Below are 20,910 nucleotides of genomic sequence, written 5' to 3' on the forward strand. Positions count from 1 at the left end.
GGGTCATGTTTCTGTGGTGTACAAGTACAAGTACACCTCCTGGACAGGAGGCTAGTCTGTCAACGGGCTTGTAAAGGGCAGTTATAATGACAGACTCATTACTGTTGGAAACAAGAGGCTGATAATTTGATGTCAGTTATAACACATACACACACACATTCATATACACACAAAAAAACTGTTGGATTTCGGGGATTACGAATCTCCTGCTGAGATGAAACAAGATTCCTGTTTTCTCCCAACATTCTGGTAGCATGGAAGCATGGAATTGGGATCAGCTGGGAGACTGAAAGCCAGGAAGCCTGAATAAAAGGAACTGATGGCATTTAAGATCTTGTTTGTGTAGAAGAGTTAATCCACTTCTTTACTTCAAAATAAAATGATTTTGCATGAGGATGAACATTAAACCTCAGGGTAAGCTTCCAGAGAAGACAAGCAAGCCAGGCCTGATACATCTACTTGCCAGACAACCCAGTCAAGTGTCTTGATAAGATCTCTGAGTTTGAAAATACCTCCTCTGAGTCCCAAATGGCCTATGGGCCTTGGTCAAAAGTAGTGCACTATTTAAGGAATAGGGTACTATTTGGGACGCAGTCAACCTCTCACAGCAATAGCAGAACTCTCTTTTGGACGTTAACAGGTCACAGACGTCCTGCTCTCCAGAACTCTCATAAACTCCTCTGAGTTGTTTGTTTAGCTCTACACAGCCATGCCCTTTACTATTGTAAACCTGGTTAGGGTCTGGGGTCTCCCTGGCAGCTTTCTCTGTGTGTGGTGGCTGTACTGTACTGTCCCTAGACAGCCTGTCTGCAGTCTTCTGCAGACCAACCAAACCTGGGGGATTTGTCTTGTTCTTCTCGGCGGCTGTCTGCCTGTCACGAGGCATATGGAGGGTGACGGTACAGTGTTGTGATTGCTGTCCTCACGTTATCACTGGGCTCAATGGATAGCTGTTTAATCTGCTCTCAGGGCCTACAAGAGGATTTGAGGGCAAGAGAGAGGGTGCAATTAGGGGCTGGGGAGGGGGGATGGGTCAGGGGGGTACAGGGAAATAATAGGGTATTTCTGGGGGGGGGGGGGACTTTCACCCATGGAGGGGAAATGACCCTAATTAGAATTGGGGAGAAGGCTATTGTCTTACCAGATAAGTGGGTGATTTTGAACATGTAATTAGGTGTGGGGCATACTCATCCAGCCTTCTGCTGTTTTGGTCCGCGGGCCTGCTGGATCGGATTTTGGCCTCCCTGCACTGCAGCACAACAGCTGTGGAGCCTAGGCTACTCTCACGGTATTAGAGACAGGGAAAGGATGGGAACCCATTGACATTTTAATGTGGTGATTATATTAAACACGCTATGTGGTTACCGAGCAGTTCTGTCTGCAGTGCTTTCCCAACATGAGTGATTGGTTAGTTTGTAGTTTATCAGCCACTCACCCTGTATAATCATTGACTTTGCTTGTGAGAGCTGTGTTCAAGTCAGGCACTGTTATCTCTGACCTGTGTATCGTAGTAGGCACATATTTGTCTCCTGTGAAACTGTAGCCTAGTTGGAGTGAAACTGTTGGTATCAGTAATGCCGTTGGTTTGTGAGTGGACAGGGTGCAAGGTCTCTGCGGGTGACCAGGCTGTACTATATGTATGCAAAGTAATTTCCCTTTTTTCAGTGTTACAATAACAATATTGTTGATCCTCTCACAGTGCTGAGTGATTGGAGGTGGGCATTGAAGTAGTCAAGGGCATTGAACAGTCATTAGTGCAACCTTACTCTCCACTGTAAGAAGGTCTTCAAGTAGTCATAGAAATGGTTTGTCAAGAGAAGGGGAAGACTTGTATAGAAGCTATTATTAATCCAATGCCCCCTCCTCTCTGCTAATGTGCTGTCACAAAGCGGCAGTGGGCTCCACAAACAAGTGGGCTGTAGAGTCGGGGAGCATTATGAACAGCGGGCCAAGCAAATGAATGCGTGGCTGCAGGACGTTCTCTGCAAAGCAGGGAGGGAATAATCCTGACAGGCTGTGACTACGTTTTTTCGACTGTCTGCCTCTCTGTGTCAGACAGAGCAGAGGAGCAGCCTGGGTGGGTCCTTTACCTGTAAGCCCTTCTTTCCTGCGCTGCTTACATCTCAACCGTCTAGTCCAGCAAGGAACCCCTTTCTGTCTGTTCCTATTTCCTTTCTCTTTATGGGGGAAGAGTCACTACACAGCCCCACGTGCCAAATGGCCCCCTATTCCCTATACAGTGCACTACTTTTGTGGGCCCTGGTAAAAAAAAAATATAGTGCACTATATAGGGAGTAGGGTGTTGTTTGGGATGTAGCCCACAGCTCTGCGTCATGCAGTCCGGCCCTGTGGCTCTAAAACGCATAATCAACATCAAATAGATGAGGCTCTAATGATGGAGATTAGTAAATTATTTCACAGTACATATGAGATGTTCTGCTGACTGGGCTCTTTCACCTGGTGATCGATAGATTATATACTTTTTTTACAGATGCATTGTTTATTAATTGCTCTCCAGCTCCCTGCTGACAGAGTGACCCTAATGGACTGGAATTACTGTCGTCTCGTAATGCATTAACCTCCCCCTCCCTCCCTCCCTCCCTCCCTCCCTCCCTCCCTCCCTCCCTCCCTCCCTCCCTCACCTCTCTCTCTCTCTCTCTCTCCCTCCCTCCCCCTCCCCCTGTCATCCCTCTGGTCTGTTGTTCTGCATGCAGCTGATTCCACAGCAGCTGGAGAGGCAGGCCAGGCAGCCCAGCCGGGGCAAAGTGCAGGATGATCACTGATCATGTGTTCCACCACCACATGGCCCTGGGTCTCTGGTCCACTCCCTGGGGGCCTCAAGCTCTGTCAATTGACATTGAGGCCAACTAGATTCCAGGGTGTAACAAGGGCCACGGGGACCCTGGTCAATAGGGACGTTGTATGCATCCCAAATGGCAACTTATACCCTACATAGTGCAAAAGTAGTCCCCATAATGGGAGGCACCCATTGTAGGACCCTGGGAGCAGAGACCACTGCCCTCCCTGCCCCCTTCGGGCTCTTTGTTTTCCTATTAATCTATTAATGTACTTTAGAGAATGGAGAGGTCAGCTTTTTTTTCTGTTGCTTACCTCGTACATGGTGATAGTAGGACAGATGGAGCTTCAGGGCCTTGTGGCTTCAACCCAAAACACTGAGGTTATTTTGGTCCCCCTCTCACACCCGTGGGTAATGAAAACGTATGCAAAGCAAAGGAGCATTTCACCATGAGTGTTACAGTACCTCTATCAATTGTTGCAAAATTCTTGCCTGGCTGCTACGGCCTATGAAAATGACATTACGATCCCATATATGTGCACTGGGCCACGAGGAAAGGGAAGTACATTCTCATCTCATGTCACTGACTGACTGACCCTCTTGATCCATGTCCCAGCCACTACTATGGCTCAGCAGGGGGCCTGCAGCCCACCACTTCACTACAGACACGTCTCTTTAAGGGGTGCACACATCCCACCGAATGTGGATTTCCCGTTCGTCTACCATTCATTTAGCGCGCTGTTGATGTCTAACTGCTGACATTTTCACGCAATTGTACATATAAAATCAGTTTGCACTCGGTTCCCCCTGTACTCTCGCAAGGCAAAATCTCAGAGGATCTGCCACTGATGGCCCTTTTAAAGTTGCTCTTTGTGTCACTTATTGACTCGCTTCGCTGTAAATCAAATAAAACGTCATTGGTCACGTACACATATTTAGCAGATGTTATTGCAGGTGTAGCGAAATGCTTGTAAGAAATAACCCAAAAAAACAAAATACTGCAAAGTTGCTCTGTCAGCGCCTTCTTTGTAGATCTAGAGTGAATATTTCACGGTGGCATCAGGACTGGGGACGTGCTGCGTTGTTACCCATCTCATGGCAGGCCACCCATCTCTTCCTGCCCTTGGTAAAAGGCAGCTAAATCAAGGCAGGCAGTGAGTGTTTCATTTTTGGCGCTGCCTGTGTGATAAAACCAGAGATCTCAGATCTTAATTTGGGTTTTATTGCCGCTGGAGAAAATAGAGAAGGGGGGGAGGGTACAAAGTTACCGGCCTCCTGCTCTTTATAGGAAGCAGGAAGCTTCTTCACACACGCTCAGATTGTCATCCCCCTGCCTTTAAAAAGAGGGGTAAAAATGAACACCTTTGACATGACAGCGAGAGAGAAAGGGAGGGGTAGGGGCGGGGGAGAGAAGCCCTTAATGTAATATAGATAGACAGATCAGGCTGCAACGTCTTCTCTTTTCCTCTCCAGTAATACAACTGTGAATTTGTGGAAATAAATCCCTGGAGGGAGGGAACATGATAACTTCATAAAAGTTAGTGGCTGAGATAAACTAAGCTGGCTTTATTGTACAGTGCAGTGTGGTTGGGATGGGTGTGTGAGAGCAGAGGATGGGTGTGTGAGAGCAGAAGATGGGTGTGTGAGAGCAGAGGATGGGTGTGTGAGAGCAGAGAATGGGTGTGTGAGAGCAGAGAATGGGTGTGTGAGAGCAGAGAATGGGTGTGTGAGAGCAGAGAATGGGTGTGTGAGAGCAGAGAATGGGTGTGTGAGAGCAGAGGATGGGTGTGTGAGAGCAGAGAATGGGTGTGTGAGAGCAGAGAATGGGTGTGTGAGAGCAGAGGATGGGTGTGTGAGAGCAGAGGATGGGTGTGTGAGAGCAGAGAATGGGTGTGTGAGAGCAGAGAATGGGTGTGTGAGAGCAGAGGATGGGTGTGTGAGAGCAGAGAATGGGTGTGTGAGAGCAGAGAATGGGTGTGTGAGAGCAGAGGATGGGTGTGTGAGAGCAGAGAATGGGTGTGTGAGAGCAGAGAATGGGTGTGTGAGAGCAGAGAATGGGTGTGTGAGAGCAGAGGATGGGTGTGTGAGAGCAGAGGATGGGTGTGTGAGAGCAGAGAATGGGTGTGTGAGAGCAGAGAATGGGTGTGTGAGAGCAGAGGATGGGTGTGTGAGAGCAGAGGATGGGTGTGTGAGAGCAGAGAATGGGTGTGTGAGAGCAGAGAATGGGTGTGTGAGAGCAGAGGATGGGTGTGTGAGAGCAGAGAATGGGTGTGTGAGAGCAGAGAATGGGTGTGTGAGAGCAGAGAATGGGTGTGTGAGAGCAGAGAATGGGTGTGTGAGAGCAGAGGATGGGTGTGTGAGAGCAGAGGATGGGTGTGTGAGAGCAGAGAATGGGTGTGTGAGAGCAGAGAATGGGTGTGTGAGAGCAGAGAATGGGTATGTGAGAGCAGAGGATGGGTGTGTGAGAGCAGAGAATGGGTGTGTGAGAGCAGAGAATGGGTGTGCGGGTGCTTTTTGAAGGCAACTGGAGTAGAGGCAAGGGCACTATGTGTGGACCTCTTAGGACAGTGGTACCCTATCATAAAAATGGATTGTCAATGATTATTAACGTGTCCTTTCCTTCTTATGTCTTACAGTGAGGGGGTCTTCAAGTGCCCAGAGGACCAGCTGCCCCTGGACTATGCCAAGGTACGGTTAAAACTCACTTATCCACTTTCTCACATGTCCCTGACAGTCCCACCCATTCAAGTTTGAATACGATCTATGTGCCAGTTAACCAATACTTAAGCCTACAACCATAGTTAAGCCTACAAACACGCCCCAATCAACAGAATTCACCCTCACTTTCTGATGTGCTCCTTCTTACAAAATCACGTCTCTGGGCTACCCAGTAACTTACAACACACGTATTATGAATGTAAATCTGTGTGTTGTACCACGTCCTGGTCAGGCTGAGATGAGGCCTTATTTTAACTGTGAATCTGAAGTGGTGTGACCTAAATGGCACTTTTGACCAAAAGTAGTGAACTATATAGGGAATATGGTGCCATTTGGGAAACCGCAAGGGCACATGAGTCACCATGTCCCTTACCCCAGACCCATAGACCAACAGACAGAGGGCTCAGGCAGCTAGCTAGCCATCCTCGTATAGGCCCACTAATTGCGCTAACGAAGGACCACAGGCTACTCATTCCCCTTGGAATGTCAGGGTTGATGACGGTCCGTTTCTCAATGCACCAAACAGTTCACTCTCGCACACTACTGTCAACATGGAAGTTTTACAGTTTTATACAGTACCCATGAAAAACAAATGGGCAGACATGATTACACAACCGGAGAGTGGCTGGGGAGTGGTAATAGCACTCTCCAGCCTAACAGCCAAAGTCAAAGGTTGTGGTATATTTTTAAGTATTGCATTGCTGGAGAAAAGCAGGGTATTGGGTTGATCTGACAGAAAAGAGAGGCAAAATCACTACAACAGTAGCTCTCCTAAAACTCTTCATCCCGGTCCAGAGAAAGAATACCACATCTAAATCTCTTTAATTAAACTTTTGGCTTCTTACTCCGTCTTTTATTTTAAGCATTTAATCAGATTGTACATGGGGTGTATGGTGGCAGTCTATTCGTAATGAAAGAATGACTCTCTCACAAACTTGATTTCCCCACTGTGCCAGAGTGTGCAGCGAAAGGATAAGGACTTAATTCTGCTCTGTGCATGAGAGGACCCCAAGCTTAACGCTTAACAAAGGAATTAAAACACCAATGACCACTAATTCATCATCTCAGTTACTGTACAGTCTCACTGGCTAGTTTTCCCATGAACTAATGAATTGCCCATACAGTAGGCCCATCATGCTCTATACTAGAACATTAGCATGCTAAAGTGTGTTAGGAGTTCAGAGGCAGTCCAGTGAGGTGGTGAGATCAGTGGGGTAGCGCTGCTTATGCCGAGCTGCGAGCGCTAGCGAAGCTCTTAAGGAGAATGTAGTCATGACAGAGAAGAAGTACACGGGTCCCCACTGGGAGGACGTGCTCATTGCACACCTGTCAGACACTGGTATTTACTGATACCTTCACAGCCTCCCAGTCACCTGTAAAATACACCCTGCTGGTGACTAGGGTTGCGTGCCAAATGGCACCCTATTCCCTATATCGTACACTTCTATTGGCCAGAACCCTGTGAGCCCTGGCAGTATATAGGGAATAGGGTGCCGTTTGGGACACAGTCCAGCTCCCTGGGTACAGCTCATTACACTATGTCCCTGTCCTTGCCCTCCCCTGAACACATCTCAATTCTAATAATGCTCTCATTTCACCCAGGCAGTGCAACATGTCATTAAAATATGGCCCTGTTGTCAAAGAGAGGAAGCAGAACATCAGTAATGTAAAGGGATGGGTTCTGCTGTGAGACTGCAGCTGACTGTCTATTCCAAAACACACACACACACACACAGACAGACAGACAGACAGACAGACAGACAGACAGACAGACAGACAGACAGACAGACAGACAGACAGACAGACAGACAGACAGACAGACAGACAGACAGACAGACAGACAGACAGACAGCTTTAGTTCCATGATCCTCCGGGGACTATGTTATTAAAAGGTCTTTATTGCAGTCCCCCGCAGACTCCCAGGCTGGAACAATAAGGGAGTGTTAAGGTTTACTTTAGAGGATTGGTTTCTTTGTCATCTTGGCTCAGCACGTGATTTCCAGTAGGAAATAGTATTGCAGTTATCTGCTTCAATCACTCACCATGCATTATTATGCTGCATACATGCTGCAATACATTGTAAGAGACAGTGTTGTTCTGTAGCACAATACAATACTTGCTTTATTGGTCCATTTGCACAGATAACCTATTCTTTATTTGTTGCTGTCATAGTACCCAACCTGACACACAACACACACATCACAGACTGGGAGCAACACACACATTCTCTGCCGTAGTGCTGAGCTCTTTTCAAATGGAAAGATTCTTCTCTACTTTATATTTTGGTGACTTGAAGGCAGTTTTCATTACAGCATGGTGAATGTGATATATCATTCATCCTCACTAGTTAAACTACTGTAGCACACAGCTTTTATTTGAGATGACATAACGGTTCATGTAAGTTAATGGACCAGTAAATGTTGCCAAGTCAGGAGAGTGAAAAGTTTTACCTCAGATCTATTTTTGGCCCTAATGTATTATTCACTGGACCCTTTTTAATTCCATTGCACATTTACCTTTTACAATTCTGACTTTTACCGTTCTAATAGGGTGACGAGAACATAAACATTTACAGACTACTTATTTATGTCTAAAAAAAATGTAGGCTATGGTAAAACCATAGTATCTCAATGTTTTGATTCATAGCCTATAGAGAGAGAGATCTCCTCTTGTATGAAGGCGTGTGACGACAGTTGAGCTGTTATTTGTTTTAGGGACAGCTTTGACATTTTGAGGAAGTTCCTTTTCTCCTTGTGTGACAGAGGCAGCCTGGGCAACATATGGACGGAGATTCATGCAGTGCTGCCTCACAAGGGTTGTCACGGAGAGCGTGTGTGTGTTTGTGTGGCCTAAATCTGTAAATCCAGAGGATACTGTTCTTTAGGGAGCAGATTTGGTTTGATTGGATAGAGAAGGACCTCATCCTTCTTGATCAGTGACTATGGGGTGTTCGCTCCCTCCGTCCTCACTTTAATTCTCTCTCTGATGTTTTCTACATTTCATGAACTATAATTCCATAAACATTGCAGTATGTGTTCTTGTGTTCACAGAAGTTCAATTGTTATTCCTAATTTTGGGACTGATTCATTCGTCAGTCATGTCCAGGACTAGTACTTTGAACTTCCTCTTCTGCTGTTTTGCTGTTGGTCGCTAAGACCCTCTTTGTCAAGGCTACATTGTATTATTAATACACTTAGTTAGGCATCAACATGATAATCATTCCTAACTGCTGGAAACACCCTTTGTCTTAATCAGTGACACACTATATTAGTTTGAGTGTTGCCCTGGGTGCGGCCACTATTCCCCCATACTGTCCTCATAAAATAACCACACCATCCAGGGTTTATACTGCAGTTATCCCAGTGTGACCCGATGCCTGTGTTTTGCAGTCAGTATTAAGGAGATAGCTTCCTGTACAGGCAGTGTACTTGTACGTCAACCTGCCTCATGCTACAGAAACAGGAGATAGGCTGGACAAGGCCAGTGCTGATCATGTCCTTGTGGTTGTGTCATGGCTACAGATCTACCCTGACCCAGAGCTGGAGCAGCAGATCCTGGCTCTGCCCATCCGCTGCATCCACAGTGAGGAAGGCTGTCGCTGGACCGGACAGATGAAGCAGCTCCAGGTCAGTAGCTGCCTGCCTGGCTTTCTTACCCTTTTTTTACCTCTCTCACTCATCCTCTCCCTCTCTCATCCTGTCTAAGATACCTTTTTTTAAAGCCAATAGCCCTGTGTCTCGTGCCTCCAGTGTGTAGGGTTATCTGCTAGCGCAGGCCTGGCTAAATGCAGGCTGAGAGAGCGTGTTGGTGTCTTGCTGCTGACACATTCCTCTCCCCCCTCCCTCCGTCTCCCTCAGGGTCACTTCTCCACCTGCGCCTTCAATGTGATCCCCTGCCCCAACCGCTGCTCCATCAAGCTGACGCGCCGTGACCTGCCCGACCACCTGCAGCACGACTGCCCCAAGCGCAAGGTCAAGTGCGAGTTCTGCGGGAGCGAGTTCACCGGGGAGGCCTATGAGGTAAACAACAACAAGCAGAGACCTACTTTTTAATTTTTCTATTTTTACAGAGTAGCACTAGCAAGTAAACAACCTGGTTAAGGCCACATTTTTCACTGAGTGAATAGTAGTCTTTGTAGTGTCTACTCCAGGAAGCCAAGTATGTAAATTACACTAGCTTTTGATGGTGGCAGTGTATTTAGAAATAACACGTTTGTTGGCGTGAGGGGAGAGACATAGAACTGTGCACCTTTCATACTGTGTTTTTCTCTCCGTCCAGAGAAGTGGTGCCTCAGGGTTAAAGTTAGCCTCTCTCCCTCTCACTAACACCTCTGTTACTGTTTACAGGCTGCCCCTCCTCTGTTTATACAGGCCCAATGTGGCCTTTCCACCATAACAGAATCATTAATATGGCTCCAGCTTTTTATAGGAAAGTCCGTTGTTCATTTTCAGTGGCAGTGGGATCATAAAATTGGCCCTTGAATGTTTTGGTACACCTACTGGAGAGCTCTTCTTTGACTACACCTATTCAGCAATCGTTCACACCCTCTTAAGCCTTACACGGAACCCAAACCGTCTGCGTGCGTGCGCCATCGTGCATAAATTCATTTTGTCCACCTACACCAAACGCAATCACGACACGCAGGTTAAAATATCAAAACAAACTCTGAACTAATTACATTAAATTGGGGACAGGTCAAAAAGCATTAAACATTTATGCCAATTTAGCTAGTTAGCTTGCACTTGCTAGCTAATTTGTCCTATTTAGCTTGCTTGCTGTTGCTAGCTAATTTGTCCTGGGATATAAACATTGAGTTGTTATTTTACCTGAAATGCACAAGATCCTCTACTCCGACAATTAATCCACACATAAAAAGGCCAACAGAATCGTTTCTAGTCATCTCTTCTCCTTCCAGGCTTTTTCATCTTTGAACTTATATGGTGATTGGCAATTAACCTTCATAGTATTACCACGACGACCAGCAACACAGTTTATCTTTCAATCACCCACGTGGGTATAACCAATGAGGAGATGGCACGTGAGTACCTGCTTCTATAAACCCATTAGGAAATGGGAGAGGCAGGACTTGCAGCGTGATCTGCGTCAGAAATAGAAATTACTCATATTTTAGCCCTTGGCAACGCAGACGCTCGTTGACGCGTGCGAGCAGTGTGGGTGCAATAATTGAATAACATAGATTTCTAAATGTATTATGCAACGAGAGTGGTTATTCATGGTATTTGCCCCACCCGTTAAGGATTCACATAATCCCAACCAATACTACTAGTGATGCAAACTGCAGGTAGCTAAAGTTAACCAACTAAGTTCAATATTAGCTAACTAGCTAACATTAGGCTATAACTAGCAATGATAATGGCTTTCTGAGATACAAATAATATTACTACACAGATCATACACTTAACGTTAAATAGTGAGCCAGCCAGCTAACTAGCTAACAGTTTGCTATAATTTGCAACGAAAATTACTTTCTGACCAAATTAGAAAACAAAAGATAGCTAAAAATGTTGCTAGATTCTTACCAGTATACAGCCTGTCTTCTCTTTTCGACTTCCTTTGCATTTGCAATCATACTGTACTGGGCATTCCACTGATTTCAAAACTTAGTCAACTTCTTCCATGACAACAACACTGATCGCTATTTCTTCCCTATTACTTTCATCATTTGCAAACTGGAATCCATATATCCGGAAGCTGCATTCATTGTAGCTGGGGATTTTAACAAGGCTAATCTGAAAACAAGACTACCTAAATTTTATCAGCATATCGATTGCGCAACCAGGGCGGGAAAAACCTTGGATCATTGCTATTCCAACTTCCGCGACGCATATAAGGCCCTGCCCCGCCCTCCTTTCGGAAAAGCTGACCACGACTCCATTTTGTTGATCCCTGCCTACAGACAGAAACTAAAACAAGAAGCTCCCGCGCTGAGGTCTGTTCAACGCTGGTCCGACCAATCTGATTCCACACTCCAAGACTGCTTCCATCACGTGGACTGGGATATGTTCCGTATTGCGTCAGACGACAACATTGACGAATACGCTGATTCGGTGTGCGAGTTCATTAGAACGTGCATTGAAGATGTCGTTCCCATAGCAACGATTAAAACATTCCCAAACCAGAAACTGTGGATTGATGGCAGCATCCGCGTGAAACTGAAAGCGCGAACCACTGCTTTTAATCAGGGCAAGGTGACTGGAAACATGACCGAATACAAACAGTGTAACTATTCCCTCCGCAAGGCAATCAAACAAGCTAAGCGTCAGTATAGAGACAAAGTAGAATCTCAATTCAACGGCTCAGACACAAGAGGTATGTGGCAGGGTCTACAGTCAATCACGGATTACAAAAAGAGAACCAGCACCGTCACGGACCAGGATGTCTTGCTCCCAGGCAGACTAAATAACTTTTTTGCCCGCTTTGAGGACAATACAGTGCCACTGACACTGCCCGCAACTAAAACATGCGGACTCTCCTTCACTGCAGCCGACGTGAGGAAAACATTTAAACGTGTCAACCCTCGCAAGGCTGCAGGCCCAGACGGCATCCCCAGCCGCGCCCTCAGAGCATGCGCAGACCAGCTGGCTGGTGTGTTTACGGACATATTCAATCAATCCCTATCCCAGTCTGTTGTTCCCACATGCTTCAAAAGGGCCACCATTGTTCCTGTTCCCAAGAAAGCTAAGGTAACTGAGCTAAACGACTACCGCCCCGTAGCACTCACTTCCGTCATCATGAAGTGCTTTGAGAGACTAGTCAAGGACCATATCACCTCCACCCTACCTGACACCCTAGACCCACTCCAATTTGCTTACCGCCCAAATAGGTCCACAGACGATGCAATCTCAACCACACTGCACACTGCCCTAACCCATCTGGACAAGAGGAATACCTATGTGAGAATGCTGTTCATCGACTACAGCTCGGCATTTAACACCATAGTGCCCTCCAAGCTCGTCATCAAGCTCAAGACCCTGGGTCTCGACCCCGCCCTGTGCAACTGGGTACTGGACTTCCTGACGGGCCGCCCCCAGGTGGTGAGGGTAGGCAACAACATCTCCACCCCGCTGATCCTCAACACTGGGGCCCCACAAGGGTGCGTTCTGAGCCTTCTCCTGTACTCCCTGTTCACCCACGACTGCGTGGCCACGCACGCCTCCAACTCAATCATCAAGTTTGCGGACGACACAACAGTGGTAGGCTTGATTACCAACAACGACGAGACGGCCTACAGGGAGGAGGTGAGGGCCCTCGGAGTGTGGTGTCAGGAAAATAACCTCACACTCAACGTCAACAAAACTAAGGAGATGATTGTGGACTTCAGGAAACAGCAGAGGGAACACCCCCCTATCCACATCGATGGAACAGTAGTGGAGAGGGTAGTAAGTTTTAAGTTCCTCGGCGTACACATCACAGACAAACTGAATTGGTCCACCCACACAGACAGCATCGTGAAGAAGGCGCAGCAGCGCCTCTTCAACCTCAGGAGGCTGAAGAAATTCGGCTTATCACCAAAAGCACTCACAAACTTCTACAGATGCACAATCGAGAGCATCCTGTATCCTGTATCCTGTATCCTGTATCACCACCTGGTACGGCAACTGCTCCGCCCACAACCGTAAGGCTCTCCAGAGGGTAGTGAGGTCTGCACAACGCATCACCGGGGGCAAACTACCTGCCCTCCAGGACACTTATACCACCCGATGTCACAGGAAGGCCATAAAGATCATCAAGGACAGCAACCACCCGAGCCACTGCCTGTTCACCCCGCTATCATCCAGAAGGCGAGGTCAGTACAGGTGCATCAAAGCTGGGACCGAGAGACTGAAAAACAGCTTCTATCTCAAGGCCATCAGACTGTTAAACAGCCACCACTAACATTGAGTGGCTGCTGCCAACACACTGACTCAACTCCAGCCACTTTAATAATGGGAATTGATGGGAAATGATGTAAAATATATCACTAGCCACTTTAAACAATGCTACCTAATATAATGTTCCCTACTTTACTCATCTCATATGTATATGTATATACTGTACTCTATATCATCTACTGCATCCTTATGTAATACATGTATCACTAGCCACTTTAACTATGCCACTTTGTTTACATACTCATCTCATATGTATATACTGCACTCAATACCATCTACTGTATCTTGCCTATGCCGCTCTGTACCATCACTCATTCATATATCTTTATGTACATATTCTTTATCCCCTTACACTTGTGTCTATAAGGTAGTAGTTTTGGAATTGTTAGCTAGATGACTTGTTGGTTATTACTGCATTGTCGGAACTAGAAGCACAAGCATTTCGCTACACTCGCACTAACATCTGCTAACCATGTGTATGTGACAAATCAAATTTGATTTGATTTGATTTGAGAAGACTCTATAATGTCTGGTTCAATGAAAAGGTTTTTACCTAAATCAGGTATTTCCTCATCGTCTGATTCATTTTTAGAGTCCGAGAGAGTCAGCATGGCACGATAGTTCTCCAGAAAGTAGTCCATCAGGAGGCCTCCTGAGTGGCGCAGTGGTCTAAGGCACTGCGGCTAGCTGTGCTACCAGAGACTCTGGGTTTGAGCCCAGGCTGTATTTACAGATGGCGTACACGTTTGTTATTAAGGCACATGAAAGTTCACATGTTCCAGAAAACATTTATGCAAAAATTTAATAATTTTGATTTAAAAAAAAGTTGACTTTCAAATGCCTCTCCTGTGAAGTAGTGACGTGTGACATACGACTAGCTTCTTGAAACGGGTCACAATAATGATGAACTGCGCTGGAAGCTCGCAGGTTTTACTAGTAGTTTTGCTGGTATTTTAGTTGGTTGTGATGATGTCACTGCTTGTGTTGTGACCTGTGTGTGTGTCCTGTCTTCTCTCCCAGAACCATCAGGGTATCTGTCCCCAGGAGAGTGTGTACTGTGAGAACAAGTGTGGTGCGCGGATGATGCGCCGCCTCCTGTCCCAGCACAGTCTGGCTGAGTGTCCCAAGCGCACGCAGCCCTGCAAGTACTGTGGCAAGGAGTTTGTCTTCGACACCATCCAGGTTAGTCAACAACATCAACACACCTCCTCTGACCGAACAAGCTCTAGGAATTCTTCCTTCTTCCTTCCCTACATTCTCCTGCATATCCTGTTTTACAATCACATTTGTCATCACTTGATTTTATTTTCCATCAATGTAGTATTTGTATTACTGCTTGGAAGGCCAGACCTAAATTAGTGCCCAAACTCAGACCTGTGAGAATGAAGTGTTTTGAAGGTTTATTCCGGAGGTTTGTTATGAGTCCTTCCCCTATTTCACTGTGTGTGATGAAGGAACAGTGCAGTCTGTCCTGGATGAAGGAGGGTTCTCAGTCTCTGTAGAGTGGGATGGCCCTGGGCCCACAGCTGCATGAACACTGGCTTTCATGGTGCCCACTACTCTGTGCCAGCCCGCTGTGCCTGCTGCTGTTTGTGCTGGCATTGCCCACCCCCGGCAGCACCTGTCACCTCTCTGCACACATCCTGTCCTCAGGCCCAGCGGCCGGCCAGCCACTCTCCTCTCATACCCACAGTTTATTCATCATGTCTCCCTCTCAGAGCACATGCTTTATGAGTTCAGCTCCATAATCAACTCGTTTATCTCATTCATACATTTTAATAGACAGCCATTAGTTCAATATGATACACTGCGTTTCTTAATCACTCATACAGTGATTTTGCTGTGCAAAGGGCTTCATGTTGTCTTGTCGATGCTCTTTCTCTTAATTGGTGGCAAAGATGCTTGCATGACACACAGAGCGCATTTTGTTGATAAAGAAATTCTGATCCCAATATATTTTTTATCTATCTGGCTGTCTAAATCTGGTACATTTCCAGAAATGTTGATTGATGTGCACTGTCTATGTCAAATGAATGTAATAAATGTAATAACTTTTTTCTACCCTCCAGAACCATCAGTACCACTGCCCTCGGTTTCCAGTCGCATGTCCAAACCAGTGTGGCACCCCCAACATAGCCCGGGAGGACTTGGCCAATCACGTGAAGGAGAACTGTGGCAGTGCCCTCATCCTCTGCCCCTTCAAAGATGCCGGCTGCAAACACAGGGTAAGGCTGACCTGCTGCTCTCTAGCTGGTTTTCATTACTTCAGACCCTCAAAGAGAAAAACTTTGATTCTAGCTTTTTGCAAGAGGCATAGTTTTATTTCTCATTACTGCCCACTGCTTTATTGATGTCACGTTTAATCATTTTTCCACTCTCGGGTAGTTTTTTGTGCATATTTCCAAAATTATATTTGGATTATTATGCTTCATGCTCCGGTTGAGTTGAAACCCTGTAACTTATGTCCAAGGGGATGATTGTCTTCAACATACAGAGCCGTCTGCCTGTCCTGCCTCTAGGCTCTATTTTAATGAGAGTCACACGTTTTCTCTGCTATGACAGCGCATTTTAGTCTATTTTTGAAACTGACGTCAATCTGAGAAAATATGGAGAGCTCCCAGAGTCAGAGCAGACAGGCTTCATGCTTTGTGTTTGAAATGGGCGTTTGGAAAGCTCAGTCCATAGCAATGCAGATGGTCTGACAAAATGCATCAGGATAGAGAGTACAACCAAGCGTGCAGATGTTCAGTACACCAAACACAAATGTGTATGGCAGGGCTCCCAAAAGAGCAGCTGATTAGCAGACGGCCACAGGCTTGAATGTGAAACTCAAACAGACAAAACAATCTAGTGTGCTGTGCCACATTATTAAATCCAACATATTTCTATACAGCGTTTGTACTATACAGAGTTTCACCCTCCTTGCTACACACAGTGAGTGACGTCTCCCTAACTAGTCTCTCCTCTCTTCTTGCAGTGCCCAAAACTGGCGATCGGGCGTCACCTGGAGGACACGACCAAGTCCCACCTGACCATGATGTGCAGCCTGGTGGGGCGCCAGCGGCAGGAGATCCTTGAGCTGCGGAGGGAGATGGAGGAGCTGTCAGTTAGCAACGATGGAGTGCTCATCTGGAAGCTCAGCGATTACTCCCGGAAACTCCAGGAGGCCAAGCTTCGGAACAACCATGAGTTCTTCAGCCCGCCCTTCTACACCCATCGCTACGGCTACAAGCTGCAGGTGTCTGCGTTTCTCAATGGTAACGGGAGTGGGGAAGGCTCGCACCTGTCTATCTACATCCGGGTGCTGCCGGGGGAGTACGACAACCTGCTCGAGTGGCCCTTCTCATACAAGGTGACCTTCTCCATCATGGACCAGAGCGACCCGTCGTTGTCCAAGCCCCAACACATCACAGAGACCTTCAACCCTGACCCCAACTGGAAGAACTTCCAGAAGCCGTGCAGCACCCGTAACTCGCTGGATGAGAGCACCCTGGGCTTCGGCTACCCCAAGTTCATCTCCCACGACGAGATCAAGAAGAGGAACTATGTCCGAGACAACTCCCTCTTCCTCAAGGCTTCCATAGAGATCCCCCAGAAGATCATGGCCTGAGGGATAGCTGGTTTTGGTTTATCAGGAGGGACGGGAGGGTGAAAGACAGGCTTGAGACTGATATGACACTTACCTTGAGAACTTCTCCACACTTATTCTTTAGACACTGACTGACTGTCCATATCCATATAGCCACTCCACTGTAGGAGCTGCTTGTCTGTTGGCTTGTGTTGGAGGACTGGACTAGAGGATCCCGCTATATTTAAATGGTAGAGAGTTCTAAGTGTTAGGTCTGCAGAAACCATCACTCTCTGATTCTTATTTGTAAATGTTTATTTTCTAACATTTTTCTTCTCAATCTGCAACAAAAAGCCTTGGAAATCGACAGTGCCTAGAAAGTTTATTTTAAGTTATATTTTGTTGTTTTTCTACAGCACAGATGTAAATATTAAGAAATGATTGAGAGATGTTCTGGGGCTGGAAGGCGTTCTTAAGCCTTTGCACTTAGAAATAATGTTTGGCTCTGGTTCGAACCATCCCATCTAATCACGAGCGGTCCAAAGAATAGGGCAAAGCTCAGGCTAGTGGAAGAAGCTCATCACACTCTCAAGCCCAACTGCCGTTTGTTTACATGCTCTTATAGTATCTCCCACTGATCCTTTAACAAATTCAAAGCTCTTGGTTAGCACATTTGAGATTGCTGTTAAGCCCTTTGTCAGCAAACAATATTACAGCTGTGAATTAAGTGTGTTTCTTCTTGTCACTCTTCTATCACTCTTTGTCTACAATTCGTAATTTGGCACATTCTATAATGCTTAGAAGGAGAGGATCATGATCTTTAGACAAAAAACAATTTGTCACAGGCAGATTTATAAGCCTCTAAAATACATCTCCTGTGGGGTCCTGAGAAGATAGATACAGTAGATGGGTTCCTATACTTTGCTGGTCAAAGATGCTAATGTACAGTATGACGGTCTTTGAATGGGTAGAATTGAATCCACTCAGTCCTGTCAAGGGGTGATATGGTACATGTGCACTAAAGTGTGAAGGGAAAGCCATGAGGTCTTGGTATGTAGGTTGGGGAGAGATGAGCTCAAGACATCAACAGAAAAACATGCATCTGTCAATGCGATACAACGTGGACCACATTTGTGTACTGTAACCTGTATTCTTGAAATCTTCTCCCTTGATACTGAGAGCTTTTTTGCAGTGGAGGAACTGTTAAACGGAACCAAATTCTTTTTATATTTGAAAAATGTGAGCAACATTTGTGAATAATGTGTCATGGACAGAAAGACATTGGAGTGAATTAGCTTAACGGAGGGCTGTGAACTGAAGTGCATTCATTGTTTTTACTCAGCTCAGGTGGGCATAGGGGCTGTTTGAAAGATGCTTTTTGCCTTGATCCTCTCCTGAGAATGACGTGTGGGTGCCTCGGAAAAGACTGCATCTTAATAGTGTGGCGCTGCTTGTTACCATGGCCACCAGCGGGCATCTTCACTTCAGCACGTAAGCTTGCCATAAGGAGAGGTTGAAGAGGAGCAGCCATGTGCAATACACCAGTCAGAGGCTCCATCAGACCAGTAACACCCGCAGTGGAGGACTTGATCAAACATTCATGACATAATGTGAATAATACTGATGTAAAAAATGCAGAAGCACATTCTGTCGTTTTTTTTATTCTACATGAAAATACCTGGTTTCTTGTTATAATACCAGCCAATATTTTACAGTGATTTTAAAGTAAAAAAAAAAAAAAAACATTTTGTAAGATTATGTATTTTGCAAAGTACTTTAATGTTTAATACAACTTTTTGTTGGCGAGTTAGGGTTGAGCTTGGGGATTTTATGGACAGTTTTTAAAGTTGAATCTCTTCTGAATCTGAATAATTGGTTTGTTTGTTTCGTTTGGATCTCACATATATTGTGTCTGTATTTCGTTTTTAAAGTATTTATTTTAGGGCGGCCATCACGTAAGCTTGATTAACTAGATGGCAAAAATGTTTTAATATGTTGATTGATGAGTGCTTCTCAATTTCTCTTTTAAAATAAAATACTATCTATTACCTCTTGCTTCACAATGCTGCTATATATACTCTTTATGTAGTTGTATGTCTGAGTGTTTGCATCACCTACTGAGCTCTCTGCTTTCATCCACATTTTGTCAGGCAGTTTGGCCTCTCGTTGTTTACATTTCCCCCCCTCAAAATGTTTTACTGATCGCATTGATGATTCTGCTTGGCTTGTAGCACATACAGTAGACCAAACTAGATACAGTTCCTGGCTCAGCTGTCTCATGGGCAGATACCTTCACTTGTCTGAAACTACAGCAAATGTTACATTAACTCTTGCTTCCTTGATGAAAAGGTGCAATTTATGTCTGAAATTCCTGCCTTTCTCAGCACTTTAAGTTTTTTCTGAGAGAAATGTCTTGCCTCACTGTGTTTCGGTTGTTTTATTTAGTCTCATGCTGAGCACCCACCATGCATCATAGTCTGAATTGACTTTTCACAGTAGAGCTGTCTGAGGAGCAGGCCCCATCAGATTACAACACACAAAGCCCTCCTGGTCGCCTCCCTCCCTCGCTCCCTTCCTCCCTCTCTGTTCCGACACCTCCAGAGATGGAGGGAACAGAGGAAAGGGGGCAGAGGGAGAGGAAGCAAGGCAGACACTTGCCCTGCTTTGATGTGGTGCCAGGAGTTTGCTGTAGCTCTCAGCTTGAATGATGTTCAATGTGGAGTTTAGGGAAGGGGATAATAAGCTTTTACCTCCATTACTCAAATGTCCCTCAGGAAGGATACTGTCTTTTTTCACTTGTTTAGAATAGTTTGGGGAACTCTTTTCTCCAAAGTAAAACATTTAAAGTTACACAAAGGGTGATGTGTAATGGCACATACACTCCGCTGTCAATTCTCCAGGATATTTGGTCATAGTCCTACTTACATTTCTCTTTAAATGGCTACTTAATTATCATTATGGGAAAATTGTTCCCTTGACAAAATATGTTTCCCTGCTGTGGGTAATGTATTCAGTGGGATGATTCATCTGTGGAAGGGAGGGGTTCTCTGGGTAGGACAATCCCCTCTCTGTCTGTCCACAGACTAATGGCTTTCCACAGAGAGTGGCTTCATTCTGAGCTGCCTTCTATATAGTTAAGCATAATAACCAAAAGCCATACTGACAGCCTCAACATTTCCTGGTGCTGGGGGTTCAAACAACAGCCTAGCTTGTGCTGCTTTGGGGCTGTACAGCAGCATTAAAATAGAAATGGCTAATTGCATGTTAGCTTCATGTTTCCCATGCCGAGAGTAGCGGAGCAGAGTAGTCACGTGTCCTGCAGTCAATGCTCAACGTACTATACAGTACTGACCTTCTCTCTTGTTCATGTGACGGTTCGCCCGGTAAATGAGTCCTCGGGTAGCCTACACCCAAGCTCTCACACTACAGTGTTGTACCCTATAGGTTAGCACACCCAGACTTTGGTCAACGTGAATACATGAGTGGAGTGTCCGAGCAGGTTGGGTAAAAGAGGCTGAGTAAGAGGGAGGACCCAGCCCAGCCCATAAGGATTTCCTCTGCCATACAACACATCAAAGAGTTGTGGTGTGGGTTTGTGTAGCGTGCCATGCTGTCGTCTCATGTTGAAGTTAAACCATGACTGGTGTGGAGCGGGAGGGAGGGTAAGTGGAGTGGTGTGTGTGTGGCTCGGCCTGGCTGTGTCCTCAGAGCAACAGTGGTCTCCTCAGGACTCTGGCTGACAGATGCCATGCACCTTGGCTACAGATAATATAGTTGAAGAGTCAGCTGATCGAACAGAGCTTTACTAGCAGTTATTCTGTACAGTACTTTACTATACCCACAATGTCAAGTGCTGTTAATTATAAATAATCTGATTGTGGATATCATGCCACTTAACTAAGTTGATTCTCTCTCCCTCTGTCCCACATGTAAAT

General features: G+C 45.8%; 1 protein-coding gene across 1 annotated transcript in view; it reads left to right on the forward strand.

The window, feature by feature from the left end:
* The window catches only part of LOC110503912 (TNF receptor-associated factor 4), a 54,007-nt gene extending 34,984 nt beyond the window's left edge, over window positions 1-19,023 (forward strand). The window contains exons 2-7 of the mRNA XM_021582546.3: window positions 5,434-5,485; window positions 9,037-9,141; window positions 9,373-9,534; window positions 14,428-14,589; window positions 15,477-15,632; window positions 16,385-19,023. Of these exons, the coding sequence (XP_021438221.2) occupies window positions 5,434-5,485; window positions 9,037-9,141; window positions 9,373-9,534; window positions 14,428-14,589; window positions 15,477-15,632; window positions 16,385-17,017 (1,270 nt within the window). The 3' untranslated portion in view covers window positions 17,018-19,023. The remainder of the gene's footprint in view (window positions 1-5,433; window positions 5,486-9,036; window positions 9,142-9,372; window positions 9,535-14,427; window positions 14,590-15,476; window positions 15,633-16,384) is intronic.
* Window positions 19,024-20,910: the final 1,887 nt, after the last annotated feature.

Source organism: Oncorhynchus mykiss, chromosome 24 (assembly GCF_057628025.1).
Source record: "Oncorhynchus mykiss isolate SJ-2025 chromosome 24, ASM5762802v1, whole genome shotgun sequence".
In the NCBI taxonomy this organism is placed as follows: Eukaryota; Metazoa; Chordata; class Actinopteri; order Salmoniformes; family Salmonidae; genus Oncorhynchus; species Oncorhynchus mykiss.